We start from the raw sequence: 26,683 nt of genomic DNA, 5'->3' as shown, positions 1-26,683 counted from the left end.
CACAAAGCCAGATAACTAGTCCCAACACTGATACTGAGATAGGTAGTTATCTACACACCTAGATAAGAAGACAGGAACTAACTTAGGTCGTGCATGGTATCTCGATGGGCAGAACACAACACAACAAGAGGAGAATGTTAATAGATTATTATCTCTTATTGTTAAATACACAACAAATCCGCCTCCTTCTGTGAATTCTTACTAAACCAGAAAAGGCAGAAGAACCACTCTGGTGGATGAGCACGCTTCTATCTCCCAGCCACTGGGGCCCAACCATGAAGTCGGGAGCTAATGTAGAATAGGGTGGGAGTGAGGGGTGAAGAAGGTTCCTTGACCTGTCTGATTTAATGAGAAATTCGTATTCTTCAGAAATAGATATTTTTTTAGATTGGACACAACTGAGAGCCTACCTCACTGTGGCTGAGTAGTCAAAGAAATTTATAGCTGGTTCATTTCTCATAATTCCTATACTTCTGTGGAAATAGGAAAGAAGTATATATACACACACAATTCATGACTTTGAACAGAACTTTGGTACATTCTAAAGTGAGACGGTGCTTACTCTCCTCTGTTCCCTATGAGTCCTGGGGTTACTGATCTCCCCGCAAGGCCTTTTGCAATTCAGAAATCCATCCTGGCCCTTCTACTTCATCAGCCATGTTCCTCTGAGTCATCATTTCTTCAAGTAAAAGGGAAATCAAAATAATTTCTGCCCTGTCTACATCATGGGACTCTTTGAGGCTCAAATGTAATCAAGTAACATGAAAGTTCTTTGCAAAACCATACATTACAACCCCAAAATCATTTTATCGGCTGTACCAACCACTGGGTAGCTCATAAACCCTAAGGCCCCAAATCTTCCAGATTTTAATCACAAATCTGCTTCTCTCCACGGCAGTGTGCAAGGAAATTCCCCGAAGTGAAAATGGGCCTGGGGTTTCATTGCTGATAAATGTACACAGACCACAGTCTGAGGATGTGTGGGAGAGAAACGATGGATTGTAGTAAGAGCCCCGTTCCTCCTCTCGAGAGCGGACGGCATATGGGCAGGGAGGTGAGTGTTACGGGGGTCCCCGGGAATCAAATCAACTCATTCCCAAGAAGCACAAAACGATTAGGTTGCTGGGGTCACCCTGGGAAGTTCTCCTGTGATTCAAAAACTCTAAGCAAAAAAGCTTCCTCCCCAGTTCCCAGGTGTTTCTGGGTAAGATGCTTGACTGCCAGAATGGTTCTGAGCAAAGCCCTCCGCCTTTCCCCATTCACTCCCAGACATTACCAAAATCAGACTGGTCAAAAGACTTCAGGAGAACCAGACAGAGCCAGAGGGATGAAGTGAGAGAGACAGGGAAAGACAGACAGAGACAGACAGAGAGAAAATTCTTTCTCTGGGATCAACATAAACTTCTGGCCTCATAAGGGTCATGGCCTGTCAGCCAGAGTTGCTGCAGGGAAAAAAAGAAAAAAAAAAGCTGAAAAAAATTTTTAAAGGTAAACATATTGCAAAATGGGAGGACCCCCAAATTGAAAGATTAAAAATGACACAGCCAAACCCATGTGACTGACTGACAATTATCATTCTGCTAATGTGATCTAAAAGGAGAAAAGCGTTCTTTTCCCTAGTAAGGATAACATCTGTCGGCTGCTTTGCAAGAGTTCTCCTGGTGAGGACAAAGTCAGCAGATGAAATCTCTCATCTCGTATCTTTTATTCAGAGAATCCATTTAAAATTCACCAAGGCTCTTTACCCCTCAGTAACTGAATCGCCCCGAACTCCTGCACCATGCATTACAATCCTATTTACCTTTCTCTTTTCACTGACTCATTCTCTTTTCTTTTCTTTTTTGCAAAACGTTTAAAAACTCAAGGAAACATCAAAATATGACTGGCGACTTTGGTTTTTCCAAGAGAAAGATTTTTCTCCCCTTAAAAACCCAGACCAGGCCCACCACGCGTACTGTTTCCAATACAAACTAAGGGGCTGGGTCATCTGCTTTAAAGCCTTCAATCTCAGCAAGGCTACGCTGTGCCCTGTGCCGAGTCCTTTCCTACACTGGGTCCTACTGCAATGCCTTTTCTGGGCCTTGTCACTGGGCGATTCAAATGGATAACCAACAAGGACCTACTGTAGAGCACAGGGAACTCTACTCAGTACTCTGTAATAACCTAGATGGATAAAGAATCTGAAAAAGAATAGATATAGTATAGGTATAACTGAATTACTTTTGCTGTACACCTGAAACTAACACAACATTGTAAATCAACTATACTCCAAAAAAATTTTTTTTTTAAAAATCAGAAAGGGGACCAGGGGAGCGGGATGCTGTGCACTGGGCATCATCCGAAGAGGGCCATTCCGGGAGCGGGGGCGGGTCCCCGGGACACTTACATTGTGCAGCTTGTAGTACAGCCCGCAGGCATTGCAGACAGGGTCTCCATTGGCATTTCTTCTCCAGAGAGTCGTGGTTGTGGTTTGACAGTTTGCACAGGACGTACCTGCCCTTCTTGCTGCTGACTGGGGAGCGGGAAGAGAGCGGAGGATAAAAATCAAAACAAATGTTACATGGGTTTGCAGAGCTGCGGAGACAGACTCAAAAAAAATTATCACTGAAATCAAAACTAGCAAGTGGCCCACATGAAAGTAATAAAGATCCCCAAAAGCTGCATCAAGAAGAAAAATGAAGCCAATCCACTGGCATAGAAGCAGGTCAGACCATAGTCCGGTGGTCAGCACATAGCCTGCTGTCCCCTGGGGAAGGATTTGGGAGGATGAGAAAGCCGACATCACCTCACCGACATAACGAGCCCCCCTCCCTCCCCCACAAAGTTTGCCAGATGTTTCATTTTTATGGGTAGCAATTTTGAATTAACCAGACTAGTTTCGGTATCAGGCTCTCAGTGGCTTCCTTCACCAGGCCTACAGGAGGTCTTTTTCAAGAGCAACTGCCCAGAAAAGCAGTTCTCAACAAGGATACTGGTCATCGCAATAGACCAACAGCCAAGGAAGAACAAACCCAAGCATCAAAAGCGCTTTCTAGATCCCAAATAAAGAAACGCTGGATGATAAGGAGGGCAGAGTGCTGTCAGAATGAGAGAACGTCTGCGCATGTGTGGCTGGCACACACGGGATGGGCCACGGAGAAAGCACCGAGCCAGACATCCTAAGTGAACGGGACCCCAGCCAATCTGCAGGCATCCTAAATGTGCACAGCCCACGCTTTCAGATTTGGTCACTCGTGGTGACAGCCATCTTCATCCTCTTTAGGTGGCTTTCAGTTAGTGAGACAAACTGAGAGGAACAAGGAATTTTGCAATCCACCAGGAACACTGGCCCCGCTCCTAACTTCATTTCATTTCACCCTCTTGAAAGTAGGTGCTTCCTATCTGCTGTTCACAGAGCAAAATGGTTACAGGTCAGATGTCAGCCCCAAGCTGAATTTTCATTATTTGATTGTGTCACTGCCTTCATTTCCTTTAAAAGGGAGATTTTTCTTTCGCTTTTCGACGCACTTAAATGTATAAGGGGACTATTTCCTATGTCCATACGTTAAAAAAGAAAACTTAAGCTCAAAAACTTTTGAAAGGAAATGAGGTTGGGTCACTTGTAACCATGTATCTCTCATCTCCTCACACCCCCTTGCAACATAAAAAGAAAATTTCAACTGCAAAATTATTTCCGTCCCTGGGACTCAAAAATATTATCAAAGGCAAGAGAAGGAGTAAGAATTCAGCTGGTCTTTATCTGTGATCAAGAAAATTCTGGCATGGTTATGAAAGCACAGAACGAAAGGACAGGGATCAGGGTGTGCTTTGCCATCAGTATTTTACCCAGCAAGAAGTTGGGCCAAACACCCGAAGAGGTCAAATATTGAAGACCCAGTGGCAATTCTGAATGAACCAAGCTGATTCCTTTCCTTTCAAAGCTACTCAGTTGTTCCACAGAGATGCTGCCCCTTCCCACAGGTTTAAATAGCAGAGCTGTGGCTTTTTTCGTTTGTTTTTAGTAATTCTTAGTTTCTGTGGAACTAGAAAGGAAAAACAGCCCTTCTCCCTCATAACTGAGAAGGTTCTACTTTTGAGTTGTCCATTTGGAAAATAATTCACCGCAGTCCAAGAGTGCTGTCTCTTATCGCGTATGCCTCTGGTCCACCTGCTTTTATGAAACATGATAACTTAAGACTTAACTGTTGCTCTTGTGTACTCTTGGGAGGAAAATGATACATGAAATCGGTGCTTAAGGATTTTGACAACTACATTATCACGTGATTATTATTATAGTCCTGGACTGGTTTTCCCCTTTAAAAGAAATACTTGGATATAATAGACTAATATCTACGCAAGTACCGGATTTCCCAGCCCAACAACTGGGAAGGGATGGTACAAGTGCACAACACCAACCGATAAAATAATAGAGTTCCAAATAACCACGCTCATGGTGCAGCCCTTTGCAGTGTATTGAAGGTAACATGAATCCAAACAGGCTTAGACTTTATGAGAATTTATACAGAACCTCTAAAAGTCACACTGTTTGGGTCACTAGCAGAAGACAAAGTATATTAATAAAGCAAGCTAGTTGTGAGACTTATGAAAATCTTGCAACACTAGGAAAAAAAATTCTATGGGTCTTCCCTTCTATTTCCTGCATGAGTTTATTCAGTGTTAGATATGCATCTGTGGAAGAGCTGACTACCCAGAGGGGGCAGGCAGGGTGGTCTTCAGCAAGTCTGCAAATGTGCAAAAGCAGCAAACTGGAGAGACGGAGCAGGGAAGGAGGGACAGGAAATACAGGAAAGAACAAAAAGAAAGTTCTAGGTATTCAGAAGTCAAATACATCTAAGGGCTAAAAATATACGTATATATATCCTGAATGGGCCCCGAGCGTTTCTCTGGAGCATGTGAATTCTATGGAACTAAAAATAAAAAAACACCCAGAAGAGGTGAGTAAGAAAGAGAAGGCAGCTTCACATGTGACAGCAAAGGAACTCTAGAATAAAAAGTAATTATTACTCAGAGTTCTAGAGATTTCTTATGAAAGGTGAATGAAGACAAAATTATGTAAAATGCAAGTCCAGGCCTCCTGTACAATCTACCCAGACAGAAGAAACCCCAAGAAAATGTCAAATGTACTCTTGCTCATCAACCAGACAACTACGGGGTCTGACACTTTTCTGCTCTCTTTTTCCTTCTTTACTTTTACCTTAAAAAAAAAAAAAAGTCCAATTATAATGGTACCATGACTTATTTTAACAAGAAGTTTTTTGTTGTTAGTTTTCTTTCTTTTGTTTTTCTTTCCTTTTCTTTTTTTCTCTTTTTTTTTTCCTAAGGCCAGGTTTTGAGTGATTCAGAACATTCTTTTGTGGTGCGATCATATTCATTCTGTGCTAACATCTCCAGCCATTTTTTTTTTTCAAACACGTCTTGTTCTGATACGTTCAAACATCTTGATGTTTAAGTTGGGGAAGCTGAGTTGTTGTTTATGAGTTATCTCCAGAGCTCAGATATCCGGCAGCTTTTTCCTAGGAAGTTAGCTTTGCACATGAGAGAAAGGAAAAAAAAAAGTACCAAAGAGCATGGGGACAAGTCGGGGGAAGGTTGAGAGAGCTGGAGAAGGGGGCAAAGATCAGAAAGAATAAAGCCTAGAGACCTAGGATTGTCAAAAATTAAAGTCACGTGGGCATTGCCATCCCTAGAAAGATTTTCCTTCTTCTGAAGAGGATGTGAAAGGTGTTGATTTGCACTAAAATCTGATGGAGAAGATAAATAATTCTTTAAAAAGAATGCAGAGGATTTGGGAAGGGTCTACCTTAGAATCTGAGGGATGCTGCTTCATCCATTAATTTGCATGGGGAAACTCCCCTCCTCCCCTCTCTACTTGGTGAATCACCACAAAAAGCATTTTGATCTCTTGACTGTGGTTACAGTTATCATTTGCCAAGCCTGCTTTTATTTGTCTGCTACATACACTTGCTATTCAATCTGGCCTGAGATTCCAAAGACAACTTTGCAAATGAACCTCTCAGGCTAATTTTCCTTATAAATGCTTGCCAGTGCCAGGTTTTCTCAAGTATTCCTAGGGGTCAAGAGGTTTAAGAAGGGGACAAAGAGGGGGGAGAGAGGAAACTATCCCCCCGACCGGCAGGAGTTCAAAGGGAAAATAAGACCAGACACTAGGGGAGACCAAGAAGCAGGACAGGAATCACACAGTTTTCCCCACAGGAATTACCTGTGGCAATTTCTCAATTCTTCAGACCAAGGAAGAAGAAAAACTCCACTAAGTCCAATGGCTGCTGTTTGTGAAATTCAGTTCATTAGCCCTGGCACATGAGATCTCATCCGTAGCACTAAGGCAACCCTGAGACTGTAATTACTTCCTAGGAGCCCACTTGTATGACTTCAGAAACAAGTTCTGGGTGGCACCTGGACACTCCATCCCCTTACTGAATTCCTCTGTGAAACCGTGACTATCAATGCATCTTAAATCCTGGTCCTGTTAAAGCAATCATTCTATCAGTGAAGACATTTAAGATTCGATAACCCAGAAGTCAGCATCCTTAAAAATGTGATAAGTGACTTACGAACCATGGAGGGGGAGAAAGGCGGGGGCAGGGGGACCTTTCTGTATATCTAATTTGCAAAAAAGAAAACAAAGAAGAAAAAAGAAACTATCCCAAGCAAGCTGATTTTGAGCCGTCCTGCCCATTTCCAGCAGAAAGCTCTTCTTCCTGAAGAGAGGAAGTTGAGGACACCCAATGGAGAGTGTTGGGCCAGTGCTTCCCAAGGACAACTCACCAGCCTTCGCTTGGGTTTGATGAGGGGCCGGTTCTGTCCGTTCATCTTGTGGTAGAGCCCACAGGCGTTGCACAGGTAATGCCCCGTTCCATCTCGACGCCACAGTGGGGTAGAGGTTGCCCCACAGTTCACACACTCCCTGCCTTCTGGAAACAAGATCACACATAAGTCACTTATGGAAGGAAAACACACAGAAAAGCTGCCAGCAGAATTAGGGAATGAAAGTTAAATGGAGAACTTCTTCTCTATCTCTTTTTCCTCTTTTGGGGGAACTTTCCCAGCTCCCTTGAAGGTGGCTCCTGAGTTGAAAAGAGTTACTGTGTGACCCTTTCATGGCCTAACCGTTCCCCGTGTACACACACACACAGCTCCCAGCCCAAGAAACAGCACAGGAATCAGTAGCAGCAGAACCTTGTCCTGGGCCTGCCTGACTTGATGGGGAAGGTCAGGCAGAGCCGAGGAGGAAGGCGAATTTCAACTTGAAACAGTTCCCTGAGAAAACCCGGAGCCCCGGTCGATGGCGAAAGCACAACATTCCATTCGCTTCCCTCAGAGGAAAACAAAGATGATCCATTATCGACACCAGGTCTGTCTATGCGGATTGATTAAATAATGAAGATTAGGATGGGGCCAAAGGAGAGATTCATCGATAGCTAGATAGAGAAACAGATAATCAACAGATGAACAGATGGATCAATCGGCTGATGGATTTTAGCACCGAGGGCCTTAGATTTTACTTCCAATAAAATTGTAAATGTCCCTGGCTGGCAAGGAATAGATGAAGACCCAGCAGGGTCCACTCATTCATTCCCCCATCATCTTTTTTACTCTCTAGAAAAAACCAAGGTTTTCTGTGGTTTTCCAGCCACTGAGACCCCAGTCTGAAGGTTGGAGGGAAACGCAGAGCAAACTTGAAGGCAAGGAAGCTGGAGATGGGGAGGGAGGGAAACAGAACGAGGGGAAGTGTTGGGAGGGGCGGAGTCAGGAGAAGAGGCCAGTTTATGGGGGGGAGGGCAGGGGGGAGGCCCTTGGGTTGGCTCATTAACCAAGACCTGCCTGCAGTTGCTCTTTTTCCAAAAAAAACAAACAAACAAAATCAACAAAAAACCGGCCAGGCCGGGTTGAAACAGCACTCGCTCCAGGGCCTGGAGAGTGACGGGGACCCGCCTCCAGAGGGAAAGCCCGGGGAGAGAACCCCTCCAGATACCATTTTAGGAGGAGGGGAGTTTGCTCACAGAGTTCTTCTCAACTTCCCCGAGAGGAAGAAGAGCAGGACGGTTTCTGGGAGAACTTGCCCCGCTCCTGGGGGGGCCTCGTCCTCCTGGCGAGGACGCACCAGCCTCACTGCCAGCCGAGAGGGACCCAGGAGGAGCCCCCGACCCTGCAGGGCCAGTGGCTTCACCAGAGCTGGTGCCCCCAGGAAGAGGAGTCAGGAAAGGGTCTTTAGGGTGCTGGGAAGGGGCCTGGGGATGGTAGGGGAGAAAGATGAGCCCCTACCAGTTGTTTTAAGAGGTTAATCAGCTGACCCCAAACTACCAGGAAGACTGGGTGGAGGAAGGGAAACTGAAGGCAGGACGCTTGAGAATCTTGACTCCCCATGAGGAGGGCAAGGCCAGCCCAGTGCCCGGGGACCTGCTCAGATTTAGGAAACCCCCAGACCAAGTATGAGGGTGGCAAGGAATTTACACCCCTGAGCCTAGGCTTTTCTCCAGGGACAGGCTCTCAAAAAAAAAAAAAAAATGTTAAGGAGTTGAGAGATTTCAATTTCTTGCTCCAAATTCCAAAAGTTCTTAACCTGGGGTCTACAGAGAGCCTTCCAAGAACCCCTGAGATTATCCACAGAAACGTGGCCCTCATGGGCCAGGAGCATTTGCTAGGCACCCAGCAGCTCTGAGTAGGCTCTGGGCTGAATCACATCCAGATTCCTCTGCTTTGGGGTCAAAAGCCTTCGGGATGTGGCTGCTGAAGGTGGGAGAGGCACGGGGGTGGGGGGGAGGAGAGGGTGAGTGGGTGAGGAGATGTGGCCGCAGGCATAGCCAGGGCGCCCGCAGTCCTCGTGCCCCCGGTGGGCGCTGCGTCAGCCTCTTCTGGGGACACTGGCCTGGCCTGGCACGCTCCCCATCCTGTGCAGACAGGGGCCTCGGGCTCCCAGCCGTTTTGTCCCAGACCTCTGGGGGCTTTCTCGGGCTCCAAATCCCCTCCATCCCCAGCAGCTCGGGCTGGACTGCCCCGCTCCTGGGCACCTGGGCCAGGGGATCTCCCTGCCTGACACGATTAGTTTGACTTCCTTTCCTTTGTCAGCCAGTGGGGAGGATAACAGCTTCCTTTTCCGAGGGACCTTGAAAGCCAGCAACAGTTGCCTCTCCAGCAATTGCACATTAGAGCAATTTTCTGTCTTGATTCACTCGGCAAGTCTGTGATTGCCTTGCGTGGCTTTTTCTTATTTTATTTTTTTCCCTCTCCTTGTTGCCTCTCACCTGTGACTTCAGCAAACAAGCAGTTTTCCTAACGGAGGCCCTGACTGTCTCCTGCTTTCTCTCTCCTCGCTCACCGCCTGCTGTGAGCTGCTCAGACAGACACCTCGCTCTTAGGTGACAACCACAGCGCCGGGAGGCCTCCTAACACTCAACAGCCATTTTCAAACACCCCTTGGCCTCCGACTGAAATCCTGAAACTGAGGCTGGACTGAAGGAGTACGGAGGCTGCAGAGAAAAAGGGGGAGCTAGATGCCCCCGGTGCAGGGAGTGGGGAGCTAAGAAATGGTCCCCCCCCCACATACACACACAAAAGGCTTGGTGTCTTGTTTGCAAAGACACATCTCAGCCCGGACAGCCCGGGCGTTAAAAAAGCAATAGGTGCTCTAAACCACAGCTCAACCGTTTCTCCAAAATGCGACAACCCTCCCTTCTCTGGGCTCCTCCTTCAGACGAGAGCTAAGAAGAGGTTAAAGAAAAAAAAAAAAAAAAAAAAACAGAAAAGCAACCACTAAAACCAAGAGAATCCCCTTCTCAGGAATTCCCACTCCTTCCACCCTCTTCACGGAGCCTCGAAACCTGCCCTGCGCGCTCCACGTTCCCGAAAGTCCCAGCTCCCTCGCCGCCCAGTTGTGCTGCTCTGGGGTTTTTTGACTGTGAGAAAGGAATAAGGAGGAGGAAGTCAAGAGTCAAATTTAAACCGGCTCCTCTCCTCTCCAAAAAATAGAAGAAAATAGGTATATAGGTACCCCTGGCTCTGGTTTAGGGAAACCGCAGCCCTCGCCCTCACCCCTCCCCAAATGTCTCGGTCTCCAGGGAAGAGACAGAAAAGCCAGGCAAACCCGAAGGCAGAAGGTGTGCCCGACGGAGGGGGAGAGATCAAATGCGGAAATGAGGGCAGAGGACGAGAGGCATTTGGAAAAGTCACTCGGTCCCCTCCCTACACAAACCACCACCCCAGCCTCAGAGACCACGATCTGGCCCCCAACTTCTTAGCCCTACCAGAAAAGAGAACTTTCCCAAAAAAATCCCACCCCGACTTCAAAATGGACAGGTTGTTCTCTTACTGCCATCAGCCTCGGAGCCTTGATCGAGCCCCCTCCGCCCCGCCCCCGCTTTTGTGAGATCTGTACCCCGCTTCCCGGGGACCCTCCACTCGCCGAGGCAGCCAGGCCACTTTCCTGCCCTGTTCTCCCTTCCTCTTGCTCTCTCTTCGGCTCCACCAGCGAGCCTACCTCCCTCTCCCTCTGCCGACTTTCATGTACTGAACACGCAGGTCTGAGTTTTCTGTCAGCCTAACCGCATCCGGGCTCTATTAAAGTTCCTGGCTCGGGATAAACAATGCAACTGTCGCGTGCAGCAGTCTGAAAATAATTGGATTAGCTAAAACATATCAACTAAATAGAGACAGTCCTGCCCAGGCAGTCGGAGTGAATGTCACCCTGGAAAAAAACCCTGGAAACTGATCTCATGGTCACTGGGCACCCAGAGCCCTCCCTCGGAAGTTTTCTAAACCCCGGTTTTGCGGGCTCTGTTTCAAGACTGGTTGTCTCCTCCAGCAAAGACAAGTGATTTCCACCACTTCTGTGTATACAGAGTCTCTACAGAGACAGACCAGAGGGTACCCAGTTGGGACAGACCAGGACAGAGACGCCCACCCCGAACTGGACACCCCCAAGGAGACATGCCAATCTTCCCCAAACCATCTCAAAAAATACAGTGAAATCTCATCTCAGAGACTCCCCGACTCTGTTTCAGCTGCTTTGACATTGGCGGTGGGTTATTTTATTTTTAAAGCAGAAGTACTTTGTGTGGGCTTTACTGTTTCTTTTCATGCCAGCCTCTACACCAAGAGAATACAAATGCGGCTCGCTTTTAGCTGGGGTGTGCTTTTCTGAGAGAGGATGGGCAGAGGAAGCAGAGACACACCTGGGGAATCTTTTTCCATCCTTCCTAACCCCTCTGGCTTCAGATCAGTCGGGGAGTAGGTCGTAAGACGCCTTCCTTCCCTGCCTGAGCTCCCAGCACTAGAAGATACTGCAGTTAACTAGCCCTTCTGACTTCCACTGAACTCCCTACCCAGGGCAGAGCCCACCTCTCTACCCAGAAGTCAGGATGGGAGACTTCTTTTCCACGCAGAGAATGTGTGTCCTGTCTTTGCCAGGGTCCCGCCCCCGGCAAAAAATATACACACACTTTATTTATACATGTCTTTGTAAAGGGCTGTCCTCTGGTGACTGTATGACCCCCTCTGAGCTGAGCGGAGGAGACCGGTCAGGACGTAGAGGCCAGGGGGGTCAGAGGAGGGACCTGTGTTTGTTTGGGTTTCAGGAGGTTTCGTTTTAGCACTAAACACTAAAGATGTATTCCCTCCCCTTCCATTTGAGCTTGGAAACTGACTAAAGGTTACTGCCAGCACCCAGAAGTTCCTTGGCAGGACAGGCAGGAGATGGGGGTTTGTTTTTGTTTGTCTTTTTTCTTCCCCAGCTCTTGGGGGTGGCTTTTAAATCAGATCTCACTTGCCCTCTGCTCTGACAGGAATGAGAGAGGACACACCTCATTCTTTCCCCGCTGGAAGAATGGGAAGATATTAAATCTTTGAAGGGTCTGAACGGCCACCCAGCCCCCGGGAGGGGCCGGAGGGCACGCTCTAATCCCTGTCCCGGATTTTGGAGCAGGGAGCGGGGCGAGGGGAAAGGTCTCGAGGGGAGAGAAGGTTCCTACCTGTGCTGGATCTGGCCTTGGGCCTCGACTTGCATCCGAAGCCGGTGGGGGAGCCCCCAAGCAGGCTGCTGGGCGGGAAGAGTCCGGAGCTGTACTCGGGAACGTAGGGCGGGTAGGTGGTGATGGGGTGGTGGGCTGAGGCCGCCGCCCCTCCCAGGGTGGTCATGCTGCTGCGGGGATGCGCCGACTCGAGCTTCATGCTGTCGGGCAGAGGCACCTGGTACTTGATGCACTCCTTCTCGTCCTGGCGGCCCGAGCCGGCTGAGCCCGGGGTGGACAGGGACGGGTCCGGGGAGACGTCCTTCGGCGGGGTGGGTGGAAAGGTGAAGAGGTGCGGGCTGGAGTGGCCCGCCGACAGGGACGAGGACGAGGCTGGGGGGTAGACCGACAGGGGCCCCGGGGAGCCGTGGTGGATGGACGTCTTGGAGAAGGGGCTGAGGTTCCAGGGCGAAGCGGTGTGGTGGCTGCCCAGAGCCTTGCTGCCGTCCAGCCAGGGCAGGGATCCGTGCAGCAGAGGCGGCCGGCACACCTGGCTCCCTGCGTGGGTAAAGGGGAAGGCCCGGGAGAGAGACAGGCGAGTGAGAGTAGCCCCCAGAGGCCTTCAGGCACCTGGGCATCCTCCCCCTCCACCCCAGCCTCCCTGGCAAGACAATCCCCACACAGACCAGACCTCACACTCCCTGATCCTGGGGGCCCCAGCAGTACCTGGGCCAACACACCCCCTTCACCCCTATCTCCCCACCAATGTCCCATCAAATCCAGGGAATTAAGGGCCTGTGTCTGACACCCAAGAGGTGCTGCCATGGAGCGAGAAGGGCCCTGGCTTCCTTGGCCTCTCCAGATACACTTTCTGAATCACAGCCCTGAAGTCCCTCTCTGGAACCTGACTTGATTTATTGGTTTCCTTCGATGGCCCAGCGGCCCCCAGCCCAGACCTAATCCCAGGCAGCCTGATAAGAGGGTGGGCTGGGAAGGATGAGGCCTGAAGGGGTGAGCCACACAACCGCTCAAAGCCAGGAGAACACACGGACCCTAAGAGAGGCCCAGCTGCAGAGCCAGCTCCCCAAGCCCAGAGCAGGGAGAGGGCTTGAAAGAGAGGAGAGGGAGCATTTTAGGGTTACTTGCACGTAACCCCACTTCACTGCTTGCTCGGAATTGGTCAGGCCTGGAATGGGATTTGCAGGGAAGTGAACCGCTCAGGCTGTCGGAGAAAGTTTCCAAGCCCGGACTCTGGGATGGCACTTTTATCTGCCGTTCTCACCCTCCCAGATCCTACTAGAAAAAAATAAAACAGGCCCATATGCCCCCAGAGTTGTGACTCCACCAGTGCAATATGTGAATTTTCACCTGAGCCCCTGAGACACAAAAAATGCCAGTTTCTGTGTCTATTTCACTCACACACACAGTAAACAGAGCTATCGTTTGAAATGCAGAGTTTTAAGGCAGCTGTAACTCAGACCAAAAGAGGCTCTGAGAGGGGTAAGTTTAAACGGCAAGTACAAATCCACACACTTATTGATCTTTTAATCCAGTACCTGTCTCAGCGTTTGACATTCTATTTAACCATTAAGAACAATACCGAAACTAAAATCTTAAGAGAAAGGAAGGGGAGGGGAGTCGAGGGGGAAGGAGAGCTCTCCGAACACCAAGGGTCAAGCTTCACATTATGCAGGAAGTAGTATAGTAAATAATATTAAGGCTGCATCTACCGCATTTCCACTTAACTGCTGATCTGCACAGAACAAGGGCAAAGAGCGCCCCATCCGCAGAAACAATTGTTTGAAACCTGGTGACAGCAGGGAGGAGAACGCCTGCTGCCCTAGGGGCTCTGTCAGCGGCCCCAGCCCCGGGATCGAAGTCGGGGAACCAGGGCAGACCTCAACTGAGATGGCCTCACAGTCCCTCCGCCTGAAATGTTGCAATTTCTTCTTTGGGAACACGCTTACAGATGGAAAGCCTTAAGAGCTTTTTCCCCCCACCTACATAGGGCTGGGTTTCTCTCTACCATTTCAGAACTCTCCTGAATTCCTCAAGGTGAAAGAGAAAGAAAAAAAGAAAAGAAAGAAAGAAAAGAAAAGGCAACTGGAATCGCTCCTCCATAAAAGGAGACCCTGATGGATCCCAAATCTTCTTTGGGAGCCTAATGGGTCTGTTGTAGGGCCGAAGGAGAGAGCAAGGCAAGAGTTGCGGGGAGCAGGCAATGAGGCAACCAAAAAGTGTAGACGGAGGAAAATTCCGTGCAGCCGGGAATCTAGGAAACCTCAAATGTCTCAAACTTAAGACGGGAGTCTTTCCACCAAAACCCGGTCAAGCACCAGACTTCCCTTCCTCAGAGGCTAGAGATAGGAGATGTGCCTAAAAACCAAATGCACTAGCTTTGGGGAAAGGCCGAAACACAGCGGTGGGAATAAATACGTTTCTCGGGCCTTTCTGGAAATGTGCCGGAGAATCATACCGAGGCACGCCGGCAGAGGCCCCAGAGAGAGAACCAGGGGATAAGCGGGGGAGCGAAGCCCCTAGAAAGAACCCTGCCCCAGCCAGGTTTGGCCGGCACCGAATGCCCGGTCGGGGGAGCGGTGGCCGGTGGAGGCAGAGGCTCGGCTCCCCGCGCCCGGGATCTCTGAGGCCCCCGAACCAGCGGCCGCGCGGGGAGAGAGGGCTGCAGCGCGGCGCCCGCCAGGTGAGCGCCAGGCCCAGGGGACCGCAGCCGCGCAGAGGCGCCTGCTGCCACTGTTTTGAAAAACAGACTCTCGCGACGGTCGAGACGCCTTCCTCGCCCATTTCCGGGCCCCAGTTTTTTTTTTTTTTTTTTTTTTTTTAATGAAGCAGCAACGGCACTTGGGGGCTTTGGCCGGGGATCCCCACCCCCTGGTCCCTCCCTGCCTCTCCGACCCCAGAGAGCCGGGACAGCTGGGCGGAGGTCCCCGCACCCGGGGCGGACTCACCGTGGTGGGTCGGAGGGTACCTCTGCACGGTGGCCCTCACCGAGTTTCCGTAGTAGGACGGGACGTGGTTGCCTTGACCGTCGATGTTAAAAAGTACATCCACCTCCTCCGGCAGGGGGTACTGCGCCGGGTCCATGTAGGAGTGGCCGAGGCCCGGGTGGTGCGTGTCCGGATGCTGCCCGTTGAGGACCGCGGGGTGGTGGTGGCTCACCCAGCGCGGCTGGTCCGCCGTCACCTCCATGGCCCCGGCTGCGCTCTCGCCCTCTCGCCGGGCCCGGAACCCGCGCGCTGAGAGGGAGGGCGGTCGGGCTGGGAGGTCGGGGGCTACGAGGCTCTGCAGGTGCTCCTGCCGTCGGAGGGGCGGGGGTCGTTTAAAGATTTGTTTTCAGTTGGGAAATGGGAAAGCTAGGAAGGAAAGGTGAGCAAATGAGATTTTTTTAAAAATCTTTGCGGGGTAGTTTAGCGAAAAGAAGAGGAAGAAAAAAGAAATTCCAAAAATTAGGTATGGGAGTATAAAGGGGGACCAAATTGTAAAAGGGGGGCGAAGACTGGCTGGAATTCTGCAAGTGAGGCTCCTCTGCACCGGGGGCTACTCGGCGGCTCCAAGACTGAGTCTCTCCCGGGTCACCTGCAAAGGAGAGAAGGGGAGACCTGGATGAGGTCCTAAGTACCTAGCACCTGAGTTTATGAAGTGGCACCACCTCCCCGCGAGCCGCCCGGCCCCGCGCCCGCGCCCCCGGGACACGCACACACGACGCACATACGCGCGCACACGCGCACGCCCCCTCCGGAGGTCGGAAAACCGGGAGGCAGCGGGGGACTGAATGACTCCCAAATACATCCCCAGCAGCCCGGCTCTCCCGGGAACCCGGGACTGACTGAGCGGTTCCAACTTGGACAACTCCCTCCCTCCAGGGACCCAGGTCCCAGGACCTACTTTCCAGCCTCCAGAAACTCTCCAAAAGAGGAGGGTTGAGTTTTCAATGTTTTAAAGTCCTCCCAAATGGAGAGAGGAAACAAATCAAACTTAAAAAAAAAAAGTCGCCGGTACCAACCTGGGTAGTGAGGAGCAGAGAGGAGGAGGAGAAGGCGTGTGACCTGGGAGAGCAGTAACTGCCCGGTCAGATTGCGTGGCTCGCTCTGTCTCGCGCTCTCTCCGTCTCTCTCTCTTTTCCTCTCTCTCTCTCTCTCCCTCTCTCAGTATTTTTTTTTTTTTTTTTTTTTTTACAGGGAATGCATTCTTTCTGAAAGTATCAAGACGGCGCCAGGCAGCTCAGTGTTCGCAGACAGCTGTGGCGCGACGGAACTTAAGGAGGTTCTAGTGTCATCCGCGCCGACGGGGGAGGAGCCTGGCTCTGGCGAGGAGGGGACAGGATCACCAGCACAAGGAAACTGCAACCCAAACCCGCTCAGGACTTCACTGCCCCCCCACCCCATCCCCTCTCCTCCCGCCCCTCCACTGACCGGAAAGGGGCGCCGCGGAGGGCGGCCAGGGCGGAGGGGCGATGGGGCGGGTGGGCGAGGCGCACCCGGGTTCGGGGCGGAGGGGGCGGGCAGGAGGGAATTCGCGCTCTGGCCCTTTAAATGTGGCTCCAGCTCCTGCCAATTCATTCCGGCTCGGTAGGTTATTCCGTGCTGAGGAAACCGGCCTGCCCCATTCATAAAGTTTATTTCTACAGGCGGCCTTTCTTTTTCAGACTTTTTAAATGAGCAAACATTTTTTGCATTCAATCCAGGGTATGGGGTAGTTTATTGATGTGGGGTCTCTGTGCAAGTAAAAGTCATCAGGAAAAAAAAATGTAATGTCAAAGTACTTGGAGATGTGCCTCTCTCACCTAAGGGATTGAGAAATTGGGCAAAAAAAAAAAAATCTGTCTTTGATTGAAATGTCGGTGATACTTTGGTGGTCGTGGTCAACATTCTCCCAGACTCTTGCGTTAACAAGCCTCTCGAATGTTCAGCTGTTGCAGCTGTCCTTTCCAGACCTAATATTTGTAATCAATGTGTGCTTTTTGACTTGAGCGACAATAGTGATGGATGAAAAGGAGAGGGGGCGAGAGGCTCTGTCTCCCCCAGCACAGAAAGAGCGGGTGGGGAGAAAGCGCTCGCGGGTCTTCACTCCGGTTACCCAACTTTTTCCCTTCTCCCCGCCCAGGGCCCTACTTACTCCCGCTCCCGGCATTTTTCCCCAGCCCCCTCCTCCGACCCCCACCCCGGCCGCCGGGCACGACAGCGGCGGCCTCTCCCGGGCCCCGCAGAACGCGGGACTCGCCGGGTCCGACCCCGCAGCCCGGAGCGGAGGGAGTGGGTCTCAGAGGCGGCCCCGCGAGGGGGGTGGGGCGGGGCGCACGGGGCGTGGCTGGGAAGGGGCCAATCAGCGCGCGAGGCTGCGGCCGGACCGCGATTGGTCGGCCCCGCGGGCTCCAACCTCCCCGGCCTCTCTCGGTGCTTTGAGCCACTGCATCCCCTAGCGGCGCTCAGGCTCCTGCAGCCGCCGGGCCCCAGAACGCGGCCCGGGTGTGCAAGTGACAGGCGGGAAGCGAAGACTCAGGTTCCACCCGTGGCTCACCCCAGGGCAATGTCTGCGAGGAGAGAGTGTGGGTTCTCCCGCAGGCTTTCCCACGGACGGTACTAAGAGCTTGATTTGGGGTTTTATTTGAAGGCATTATTCCCTCTTCGCTTCTCTGCCCCATAAAAATTCCCTACAAATACACAAAAAAGTCGACATAGAAGAGACCGTCCCTAAAAGTAAGTTCTGGAGGATTCCTTTCGTGCGGTGAAGGAAAAATATCAATACTCAGCCTTACTTGGTGTGGGGTGTGTGTCCTGCTTTAATATACAATCCTCGTAGAAAGACTAGTAAATTTTATTTGGAAGAAATGGTGGAAACGTGGGTTCTCCCAACTTGGAATTGGAGTTTCACTTGAGTCTCCGTCTTCTTAAATCTGATGTTCGTTAGAAACTAGGGTTGAGTTTCTAGATACGGAACAGGAAGAAAATCCCTAAATTAACCCCCCTCCCCCATGTTTCTCCTGAGCCCATTTAGTCCTTGTTCATTAGGGCGGCCCAGTAAAAGAGCATCGATTTTCCTTCATTCCGACCACGTCTCTCTAGGGCCAGTCAAGCTGCCAGCCTCTCCTGCTCACGGCGCTCTGCAAACCTTTTAATTATTTAGTTTCTAACATTCACCGGAAACCGCTCCATAAACAAGGACAGACGAACGCATACACATTTTTGCTAAAATCCCCGAGATTAAGGATGGCAGCAGAGGCGAAAAAAATGAAAAGAGCATCTTTGCGCGTCGGTCTAAGACCAGGCAACACTAGCCGGGCCCCAGTTCAAAGCCACGGGGAAAATCCCAAACGTAGCTCTTTGGTCCTCTACGCCGAGACCTGAAAGCCCGGGAAATAAAAGGGACCCATCCTCGGAGAGAGAAACTGCTGACGCCAGGACTTGAAAATGTTAACTCCCGAGGCTAAGACCAATTTTAAAAGACAAAGAAAAATACCTATGAGAAGGAGGCCTTCCGGTGTAGCGGCGCCTCTCTGATAACGCACAAAACATTTTTTTGGGGGGGGGGGGCATTATTCATTTTAATTAAATCGCAAGCGCCGAGTCGGGCTGCAGTAGGCTCAAGATTCACCCCCAACCCTTGGAAAAATAAAAGACCTTGAAGCCCCTCTTGGTCTGGGTGGTTTGGAACTGGCAGGGAAGGGTGGGGGGCTGCGGCTGGATGCCCCGTGTAATAGAGCCAGCCTGTAGGGGGTATTTAACATTTAATTCCCAGCCGGTCCGCCCCTGTTCCCGGACTGACAGTGGGTAATTGGGAAAGAGGACGTTGCTCTTTTGATGGCCCGCGCCGGCCAGTCTCGCCGACGCCACACTGGGTTTGACGTCACGGGCCCAGCCCCAGAGCCAGGAGCACAGAGCGGGGGGGGGGGGGGAAAGGAGAGGAGGGGGATACCGGGGAGGGAGGGCCGAGGTCGGGCCCGGGACCCAGGGGGAAGGAAGGGGGAAGGGAGCCAGGCCGGAGAGAGGCTGCGGCGCGTGGCCTGAGGCGGAGAGCCTGGCCGCGGGGGTCTGGGCTAGGCCAGGCGCCGGCCTGACCCGCCTCGCCGGCGAATGCAGGCCGGGCTTCCTCCTCCGAGGGAGGGCGGGGGAGGGGAGGGGGCTCAAGGCCCGGCGAAAGGGGAGAATTGTGGTCCTGAGCCCCCCTCAGCCTTAGCTCGCAAAGCTAATCCTGGCCTCCTGCGGAGACGCCTCAGCGCCCTCCTACAGACCTGAAGGCCCCCCTACCCAGGACCCCGGGCCGGGCCTGGTCTAGCGAGTCCCTCTTCTCCCTGGGAGCGGCCGGCGGAGCTCCGGTGGAGGAAGAGAGGTGGAGACCTGGAAGGATGCCGCCGCCGCCGCCGCCGCCACTGCTGCAGGGCCCCGGGCTCCTGCAGAGCGCGAGGCCTCCCTCACCAGGGTAAGGGGCTGGCCGAGGTCTGGATTCCTGGGACCCTGGGGGCAAGCATCCCGGAGCCGAGCAGGCGACAGCGCAGCCACCGCCCATCCCCCGCCGCCCGGAGCTGGTACCTGGGCTGTGCGTGGGGCGGCGGGAGCGGGTTGGCCTATCTGAAACGCCAGGCCTCGAGGCGGCTGCTTCAGGCGTCAAGTTGAGCGGGGTGTGTGTGCCCTCTTGGGGAAAGGGTAAGAAATGGAGCCTTACTTTCTTTCCTGGGTTGGGGTAAGCTGGGACCCACACACACACCCCCAAACACATGCCCCCCTGTTCAGGTCCCTCCCACCCGCCCTCCCCGGAGCTCAGAAGCTCTCTTCGGATGCAAGTGGGGAGCCCAGTCCCGCAAAGGAACCGGAGCCCGCGGTGCAGAGGGGAGGAGCGTACCCCCAGGCTCACCCCTGCCCAGAGAGCGGAGATCCACGCGGCCAGCGTCACCCACCCGAGCCTGGCGACAGGCGCGTCCAGGCGAGCTCCGCGGGGCCGAGGTGCCGGGAGAGCGGCCCCGGGCGCCCGCGCGCTGCCCGCCGAGGGTAACCAGAAAAGCCGAGCCTCGGGATCGAAGTCATAAAGTTACTAATCCCGCGCAGGGGGAGTGAGCGTGCCTCGGGCCGCCTGGGGCGGTCATTTGAGCGTGTTTACTTAAGGACTTTGCAAGCGGAGCGCGCGCGAAATAGTCGGATTTCCAGCGAGGCAGCAAATGTTTGCAGGCGGGAGAAAGAAGCGGAGCCGGGCCGCGACGCCGCGTCCCTCCCCCCGGAGCCGCGGCGCCGGCCTGGGCGGACCCGGCCGCGCAGTTAAAGACAGAAATGAAGCCAGAGACCTGCGGGGCTGGGGGCGGGGAGGGCGCAGAGCCACAGCAAAGGCCAGAAATTGGAGGGTGGCCCCGAAGCTCTGGTGAGCTGGGGCTGGAGGAGAAGTCCCTTCCCATTCCAGCTCGATCAATCTTCCTTGCCTGCGATCGGTCAATAAAACTGGTGTGAACCGACCGCGGTCGCTGTGCGTCTGGGGAGGAAGTGGAGGCCAGAGGTGCCGAGGCCGGCGCCGGCGCCCCGCACCAGCCCGGTTCGCGCGCGGGCGGTCTGCAAGCCTCAGGCTGGCAGCCAGTTCGTCGCCGGGAGCCGAGCGCGGCCCGGCGGGGCCTTTAATTGGGTGTCTCCATTTTTATAGTGGCCATTGTTGGAGCAATTAGCGAGAGACAATAAGCGCCAAAAGGCGTTTAATTCGATTCCATGCTCCGGCTGCGGCCGGGACGAGGGCGCTCTGGAAGAAGTGGTTGGCCCGGGAGGGAAGACCTGGTTAAGTGTCGGATCCCTGCCTTGCCGGTTTTGTCTTAGGTGTGGGAGTTCTCAAAGGGCAAGCTGAAAGCGGGATGAGAGCAACCGGGTCCTCGTCCTGGTCCTGGACGGGGGGGAAACCCGTCCTGGGCCTCGCTAGCCCCGCGGGGCGCCCCCGGAACCGCCGTGCCTGCAGGCAGCACGCGTCCGAGCTGCGGCCACCGCGCGGGTCCCCAGTGCCTGTTAGAGGGAGAAAAGCAGAGAGGACAGGGACGTGGAAACCGGCCTCCTTCCTCCTTAGCCCTGGGTCCCCCACCTCGATCACCCGAACCGTCCCAATTTCCTTTCCCATTGGGGGAGGAGGGGCAAAGGAGAGAACCCCCTTCTGGCGCGTACACACCTCCCTCTCCACCGAGCCAGCCTCGCTACCCCCTCCTCTGCCTCGGCCCTCGGATTATGTTACCGTGGCCTGGCGAGGATTTTTACTGGCTACGAGAATAGCACAGGTAAAGCTGTATAAACAGCTCGCTGGCAGCCGGGCGAGAGGGTTACGCCGGGGACACGGCCGGAGGCGCCACCGCCAGGCCCCGGCTGCGCGAGAGAAACGGCGGGGGAGCCCGCTTGGGCGCGGCGTCCCGGCACAGCGCAGGCTACACACATATTCTACTATATCTCTGCAGTTCCCACCCAAGCCCCCTTTCTCTTTCCCGCGTGAGTTGAAATGCAGAAAGTGGAGAGCGGAATCACAAGCTAAGGAGAGAGAAGCAGGCAGCGGGCAGTGCTGACTGTTCTGTTCAAAGGAAATACAGCGAGCAGGGAATTTGGCGGGGGGGGACGCAGAATAAATGGGGACCCCAAAATTCACAGGCAAAGGGAAGATGCTAGAGGTGGAAACGGCAAGGGGGAAACCCGCGGGAACTCAGGCGAAAAGCGCTCTCGGCACGCGCCCAGACCCTCCCGGCTCCCACGCCCACCTGCCCAGGCCTAGGGTCTACCTGCCCTGGAAAATGAGGCAGCACTTTGGGGGTGGTATGTGGTTTGATTTACTTTTTTTTTCCCCCCCGCTTATTCATCTATCACCGGTTAAAACTCGGAAGGAAACCCGCTCGGGCCAGGAGGAGCGGCAAGAGACGTCGGAGAGGAGATGCCCTCGGAGATTACCCCCTCCCAATCCGCCCCTACCGCCCGGCCGGGCCCTCCAGCTTCTGGAGGGATCCTGGCCCTCCCTCTGTCGCTACCCTTTTCTCCCCCGTAGAGAAAAACCCTGATGGTAGCGAGATAAAAATTGGGTAGGTAAGGGTGTAGCGGAAAGGGGGAGGGGAGGGAGACGACAGGGGATTTCTGTTTTCGAGTTTAACAATGCACGTCAGAGGGTTGGCCATGGGGGGAGCCCCGGGGTTGGATTGGGGAGAAAGATTTCCCCTTGAGGGCCAGTTGAAAGGAATGCGAGTCACCCTGGAGGAAGGGGGCCCCTCCGAGCTCTCCCTCCTTCCTGGCTTTGGGGGCCTGGGGGACAGGTGGAGCCGCGAGAGAAGGGAAGGGATGGAGGTGCTCCAGCGGGTCCCCGCGGCGTCTCCGCGGCTACAGGCTATCTGTCCCGCCCCAGCGGCACCACTGTCGTAGGAAGCGGCTAGCGGAGCCTCACCCCAGGCTCTCGTCCTGGGGGGGCCTCAGGCCGCACCGCTGAAGCCTCCGGGACGCCCAGGGATGGGAGCGGCCACCGCAGCCAGGAAAGGAGTCAGCAGTGCGGGATTCACCCACGTGAACAACAGGCCCTCGCGCTTTGGGGGCAGGAGGGGTGCACGTGGGGCACCGGCTCCACTCTCCCCTAGCTTCCCAGCGCCCCCGGTTTGTCGCCCGCCGCCTCACCGCCGCGCACCTCTAGAGGCCCCAGGCCAGCCCCGAGTCCCAGCGGTCGCCGCGGCCGACTCTCCGCCGGCCACTTCATTTTGGCATTTCAGGAGAAGGAGGGCTTTCTCTTGGGGCTACTGTGTTTTTACTTCTCTAGATTAGCCTGAAAAACTGGGGTGTCGATTGCTGGACAACGACAGTGAGCTTCGAGGGCAGGGGACTTCACGACAGGGAGAGGGAAACGGGGGAAGGTAATTCCGTTCCGATGAGCAGACAGCAGAGGCACGAAGTGTTTGTGTCTTCCTTTGGACACGCTGGAGAGCGCACGGTAAAATCTGTGGATCTGCCCGGCTCCCAGGCGCCCACCCTTCGCCCTTCCCTCCCTCCAGGACTGCGCCCGGCCGCCGCCTCTTCCCGGCGGCCCCGGCTCGCGCGCGGCTCTCCGCCGCCTGCCACCTCGCGGACCCCAAGCAATTTGTTATATAAAACAAAACAGCAACCACACACGTGTGTCTGCACACCCGCAGCGACGCACACCCAGGGAGAGCTCCGCTCGAGCGCCCTGGGCCACGTTTCTTTCTTTTCCTTCCAACCGCCGCACCCCGTCACCACCTCTAGTCCCGGCTGCCCAGCGGCCAGGAACAAAAAGCGGGGTTCGGACTCCAGATCCGGGGCTTCCTTGGCCCGCTCGCTCGGTTACTCCCACCATTAAGAAAAAGAGGTGATCAGAAATATTTGGCTCGCACATAAAGACACACCACAAAAGGAACACACTTTTCTGTGCGAAAGGGCTGGAACACCGAGGAGACCACACCTGAGCGCAGCCGAAATGGTTAGAATAACCGGCTGCCAGAGAGCACTGGGCCTTCGGACTCTGCCCCCACTACCTTATCTGCATCTCTAATTCCCTGCTATCTCCCGAGGTCCCTGGCACAAATTGCCTTAACCTCCAGAAGAGGGGTCCTCAGCCACCCGGCTCCCGCGTACCTGCCCTTTTCCCAGGCCTCTCAGGGTGGCCCTGCGCTGCTGGGCGTCCACCCAAGGGCGCCCACTCCCACCCCTTCACTGCATCCCCCGACTCACCCCCACCTCCTGTATCCTTGGCAAAAAGGCAGGATGAACATAACAAATAAAGCAAAATGCAGCTTCCTCCGTCTCCGGGCTTTTGGCAGGAAAGACCAACCCCGATCCTGATTCGCGGGGGTCGGGGGGAGGGCAGGGTGGGTGGAGATTCTGTGTAGAAGGGAGGGGGGCCCGTGGGGTGCGGGGCTTGTGTAGGGAACACCACTCACCCGGTTCCTCAGACCCCAGCTGCCTTCTCCATCCAGGAACTTTAGGCCTGGCAGGGCTACTGCTGGGAGCTGGGCCTCCTGCCTGGTCCCAGGCAAAATCGATATGGGAACCCCTAAGACCCTGGGTCTACACCCACCTGGGTCTTGCTTTGTCTGACCTGGATACCATATCCCACCCCAGATTCAAATGGGCAGCAAATCCTTCCCTCAGAATCACACATTTTAAAGGTTTAATGGTAAGACCCCTCCTCACAACCAGCTACTGGGGCCCTGCAAGCATCTCCTATCCAGGACTCCACCTCGATTGACTCTACCAGTCTGACTGGGACCCCCTGCCCCAAGCCTGTCACACAACCAACAGCCCCCCCACACACACACCTTTTCTACCACAACCACTAAGGGATGGGAGGGCTGCAAATGTTACTTTATTATTATCTGTCCCTTTAAACTTCTTCATTCTCCACCCACAACCCCAGTGCCCCGGTGAATGTGGGTGACAGAGGAAGAGAAAAGCACAGGTGAACTGGGAACCAAGCAAAGGAGAGATCCTCCGGGTTAGACTCCTTTCCATCCCCTGCCCTGGACAGACTCACTCACGTCCACTTCCTCAAAGCACCCTGCGGTGTCTGAGAGGAAGGAAAGGTGAATAAAAACAACTCTCCTACTCAGGGTCACTCAACTTCCCTTGCATTTTAACGTTATCTGTCTTTGTTGGGAACTGCTTCTGACTGAGTGACGACTTGGAGGTCTGTTGGTCCAATGTCCCGGGAGAAAGTAGAGTTCTTGTTTCCTCTCCCCCTCCCACTCCCCAGGACCCTGGACACCCTCCCTCCCAGGCTGTGGTTTTCTCACCCACCTCAGGGTGCTCCTGGAAGCAAAGGCGTCTGCCAGCCACCAGCATCTCCAAGGGATGCCAGATGCCCACACATCTGGGCTCCAACTTTCAACCCACAGTGCACAGCTGTTTCTTTAATTATATGCAGAGACAATGAGCCTAAACAGTCACTTGTAGGCAGAGGGAAATAAACATGAAATTGACACTGGACCCTGCAGCCACCTTGGGGAGAAGGCTGAGATGCTCCTTCAAACTGGCTCTATTCCCCAACCCTCTGCCCTCCCTGAAGGGGAAAATGTATGTCCAGCCCTTCCCAAGCATTCCCACCATCTCTTATTTTTGTTTAGTTTTTCTTTGCGTGCCTAGTTCTACTGGCTCTTTCCTCCAGACAAGGACATACACACATGCACACACCACGCGCGCCCAAGGTCATTGCAGAAAGCCAAAGATTTCCACGGACCAGAAAGAACAATAAGGACTGGGGTCTAGTTCACTTTCTTCCAGGGGCAGCTGTCTCTCTGGAGTGGAGTCCTCCTCTTAATTCTCTTCACGTGGGGCAGGGAAAGCCATTGCAGAGTTAGAGACAGAAGATAGTGATATTCACTGACCTGGGTAGCCTGCTCTCGGCGGCCAGCTGTTTTTTATTTTTTCCTGACTTGCTGGAGGTCTGAAGGCAGAAATGACAGGCAGACTTAGCCACTGTTGTCGCCGCTGCGGTCCTCACCGCCCCAGCTGCTTACGGCATCTCACGCGGGCTTCCAGCGAGAAGTAAAACCTGGGTGATGTGCATCCTTCCTAGGAACACCCTCCCCCGCCTTCTGCTCACTGTAGAGAGCGGAGCTCTTCCGGGTTGCGAAGGGGGAAAGGGAGGGAGGGAGGGAGGGAGGAAGACTGAGGGAGGAATGAATTTCACCCCTTTTTGCAAACAGGCAAACCGCACATCAGGAGTGTGTGACACTGGCAGAGTTGAGGGATGGGGAAAGACTGCCTGAAATGTGACCAAGCCCCTGGCACCTACAAAGTCCACTGTCTCTAGCAGGGCTGGAATTAACACTATAAATATTACCAGTAATGTTGACTGGGTCATTAGCTACCATAGATATAAAAGCTTTTGCAGAGTTTCTCTCCCATTTTGGGAGGAAGTGGGGACCCAGTGGGAGCATCTAGAAGTAAACCTCTCGGCCACCATTAGCAGGGTCTCTGCCCCTCAGGTCATCCCCCCCCCCAATCTGAGCGTTCCACCCGTTTCTGTATATGCTGACGCTTCAAAAATGAATACACGCTACCTTCCGGTACTTGCAGCCACAGCTGGCCGGTGAAAGTTAGGAAAAGTAGGGTGGCCAGTGACAGCTCTGGGCTTGCTTGCTACTCTTTGGCTCTCCTCATGGTCACCATAAAAACATTTGGAGGTAGCGATACCTGTGCACCCACTAAATAGAGGTTTGGGGATGGGCTCTCTAGGGTTCCCAAGCTCTTTCAAGAAGACTTCTAGGGGAAATTAACCTTCTAGGAGAGCGAGATAAGGGAGCAAGAATCAGAGGTCACTCTGAAGATAAAATATCAGAAAGCAAATGATCTTACTAGTCTACCACTGGACCCAACAAACTCCAGACCTCCCCTTTGAAACCCCCCTCTCCTGTACCATCCCTACTTCTGCTGGTGGGAGGTCAAAATAATTCAAGGAGGGACTCTGCCATGAATAAATTTGGCACGAGTAAAATGAAACTCCATAAACATTGGGGTAGAAAGGTCAGCATCCATTTGTTTTGACAGGTAGAGTTTTCCCTTCACAATATTTATACAATAAGAATATGGAGACTGACTTTAAAAATAAATCAATCTTCGGGGAGAAATAAAATGTGTCCAACGCTGGGCCAGGAAGTCAACAAGTTTCTTGTGCTTGGAACCAGTTCGGTAGGAAGGAGTGACCCGATTTGACGGTGCCAAGCGTTCAGGGGTGGTTGTCCCTTGGGGGGAGGACGAGGCCATTGGTCAGCA

At 53.4% G+C, this 26,683-nt stretch overlaps 1 protein-coding gene across 3 annotated transcripts in view; it reads right to left on the bottom strand.

Moving 5' to 3' along the window:
* Positions 1 to 25,377, bottom strand: part of GATA3 (GATA binding protein 3) — a 29,140-nt gene extending 3,763 nt beyond the window's left edge. Inside the window, exons 1-5 of one of the 3 annotated variants that reach the window (XM_060097596.1) lie at positions 25,294 to 25,377; positions 14,930 to 15,557; positions 11,985 to 12,521; positions 6,787 to 6,932; positions 2,387 to 2,512 (exon numbers count right to left, since the gene is read on the bottom strand). In XM_060097596.1, coding sequence (XP_059953579.1) covers positions 2,387 to 2,512; positions 6,787 to 6,932; positions 11,985 to 12,521; positions 14,930 to 15,170 — 1,050 coding nt within the window. In that variant the 5' untranslated portion in view covers positions 15,171 to 15,557; positions 25,294 to 25,377. Of the gene's footprint in view, positions 1 to 2,386; positions 2,513 to 6,786; positions 6,933 to 11,984; positions 12,522 to 14,929; positions 15,558 to 15,984; positions 16,201 to 25,293 lie in introns of those variants that run through there. The other 2 variants (XM_060097597.1, XM_060097595.1) reach the window with 2 other exon arrangements.
* Between the last annotated feature and the right edge of the window lie 1,306 nt (positions 25,378 to 26,683).

The sequence above is a fragment of the Mesoplodon densirostris genome, chromosome 4 (assembly GCF_025265405.1).
Source record: "Mesoplodon densirostris isolate mMesDen1 chromosome 4, mMesDen1 primary haplotype, whole genome shotgun sequence".
NCBI classification, from domain to species: domain Eukaryota; kingdom Metazoa; phylum Chordata; class Mammalia; order Artiodactyla; family Ziphiidae; genus Mesoplodon; species Mesoplodon densirostris.
This window is presented reverse-complemented; position numbering and strand designations above follow the sequence as displayed.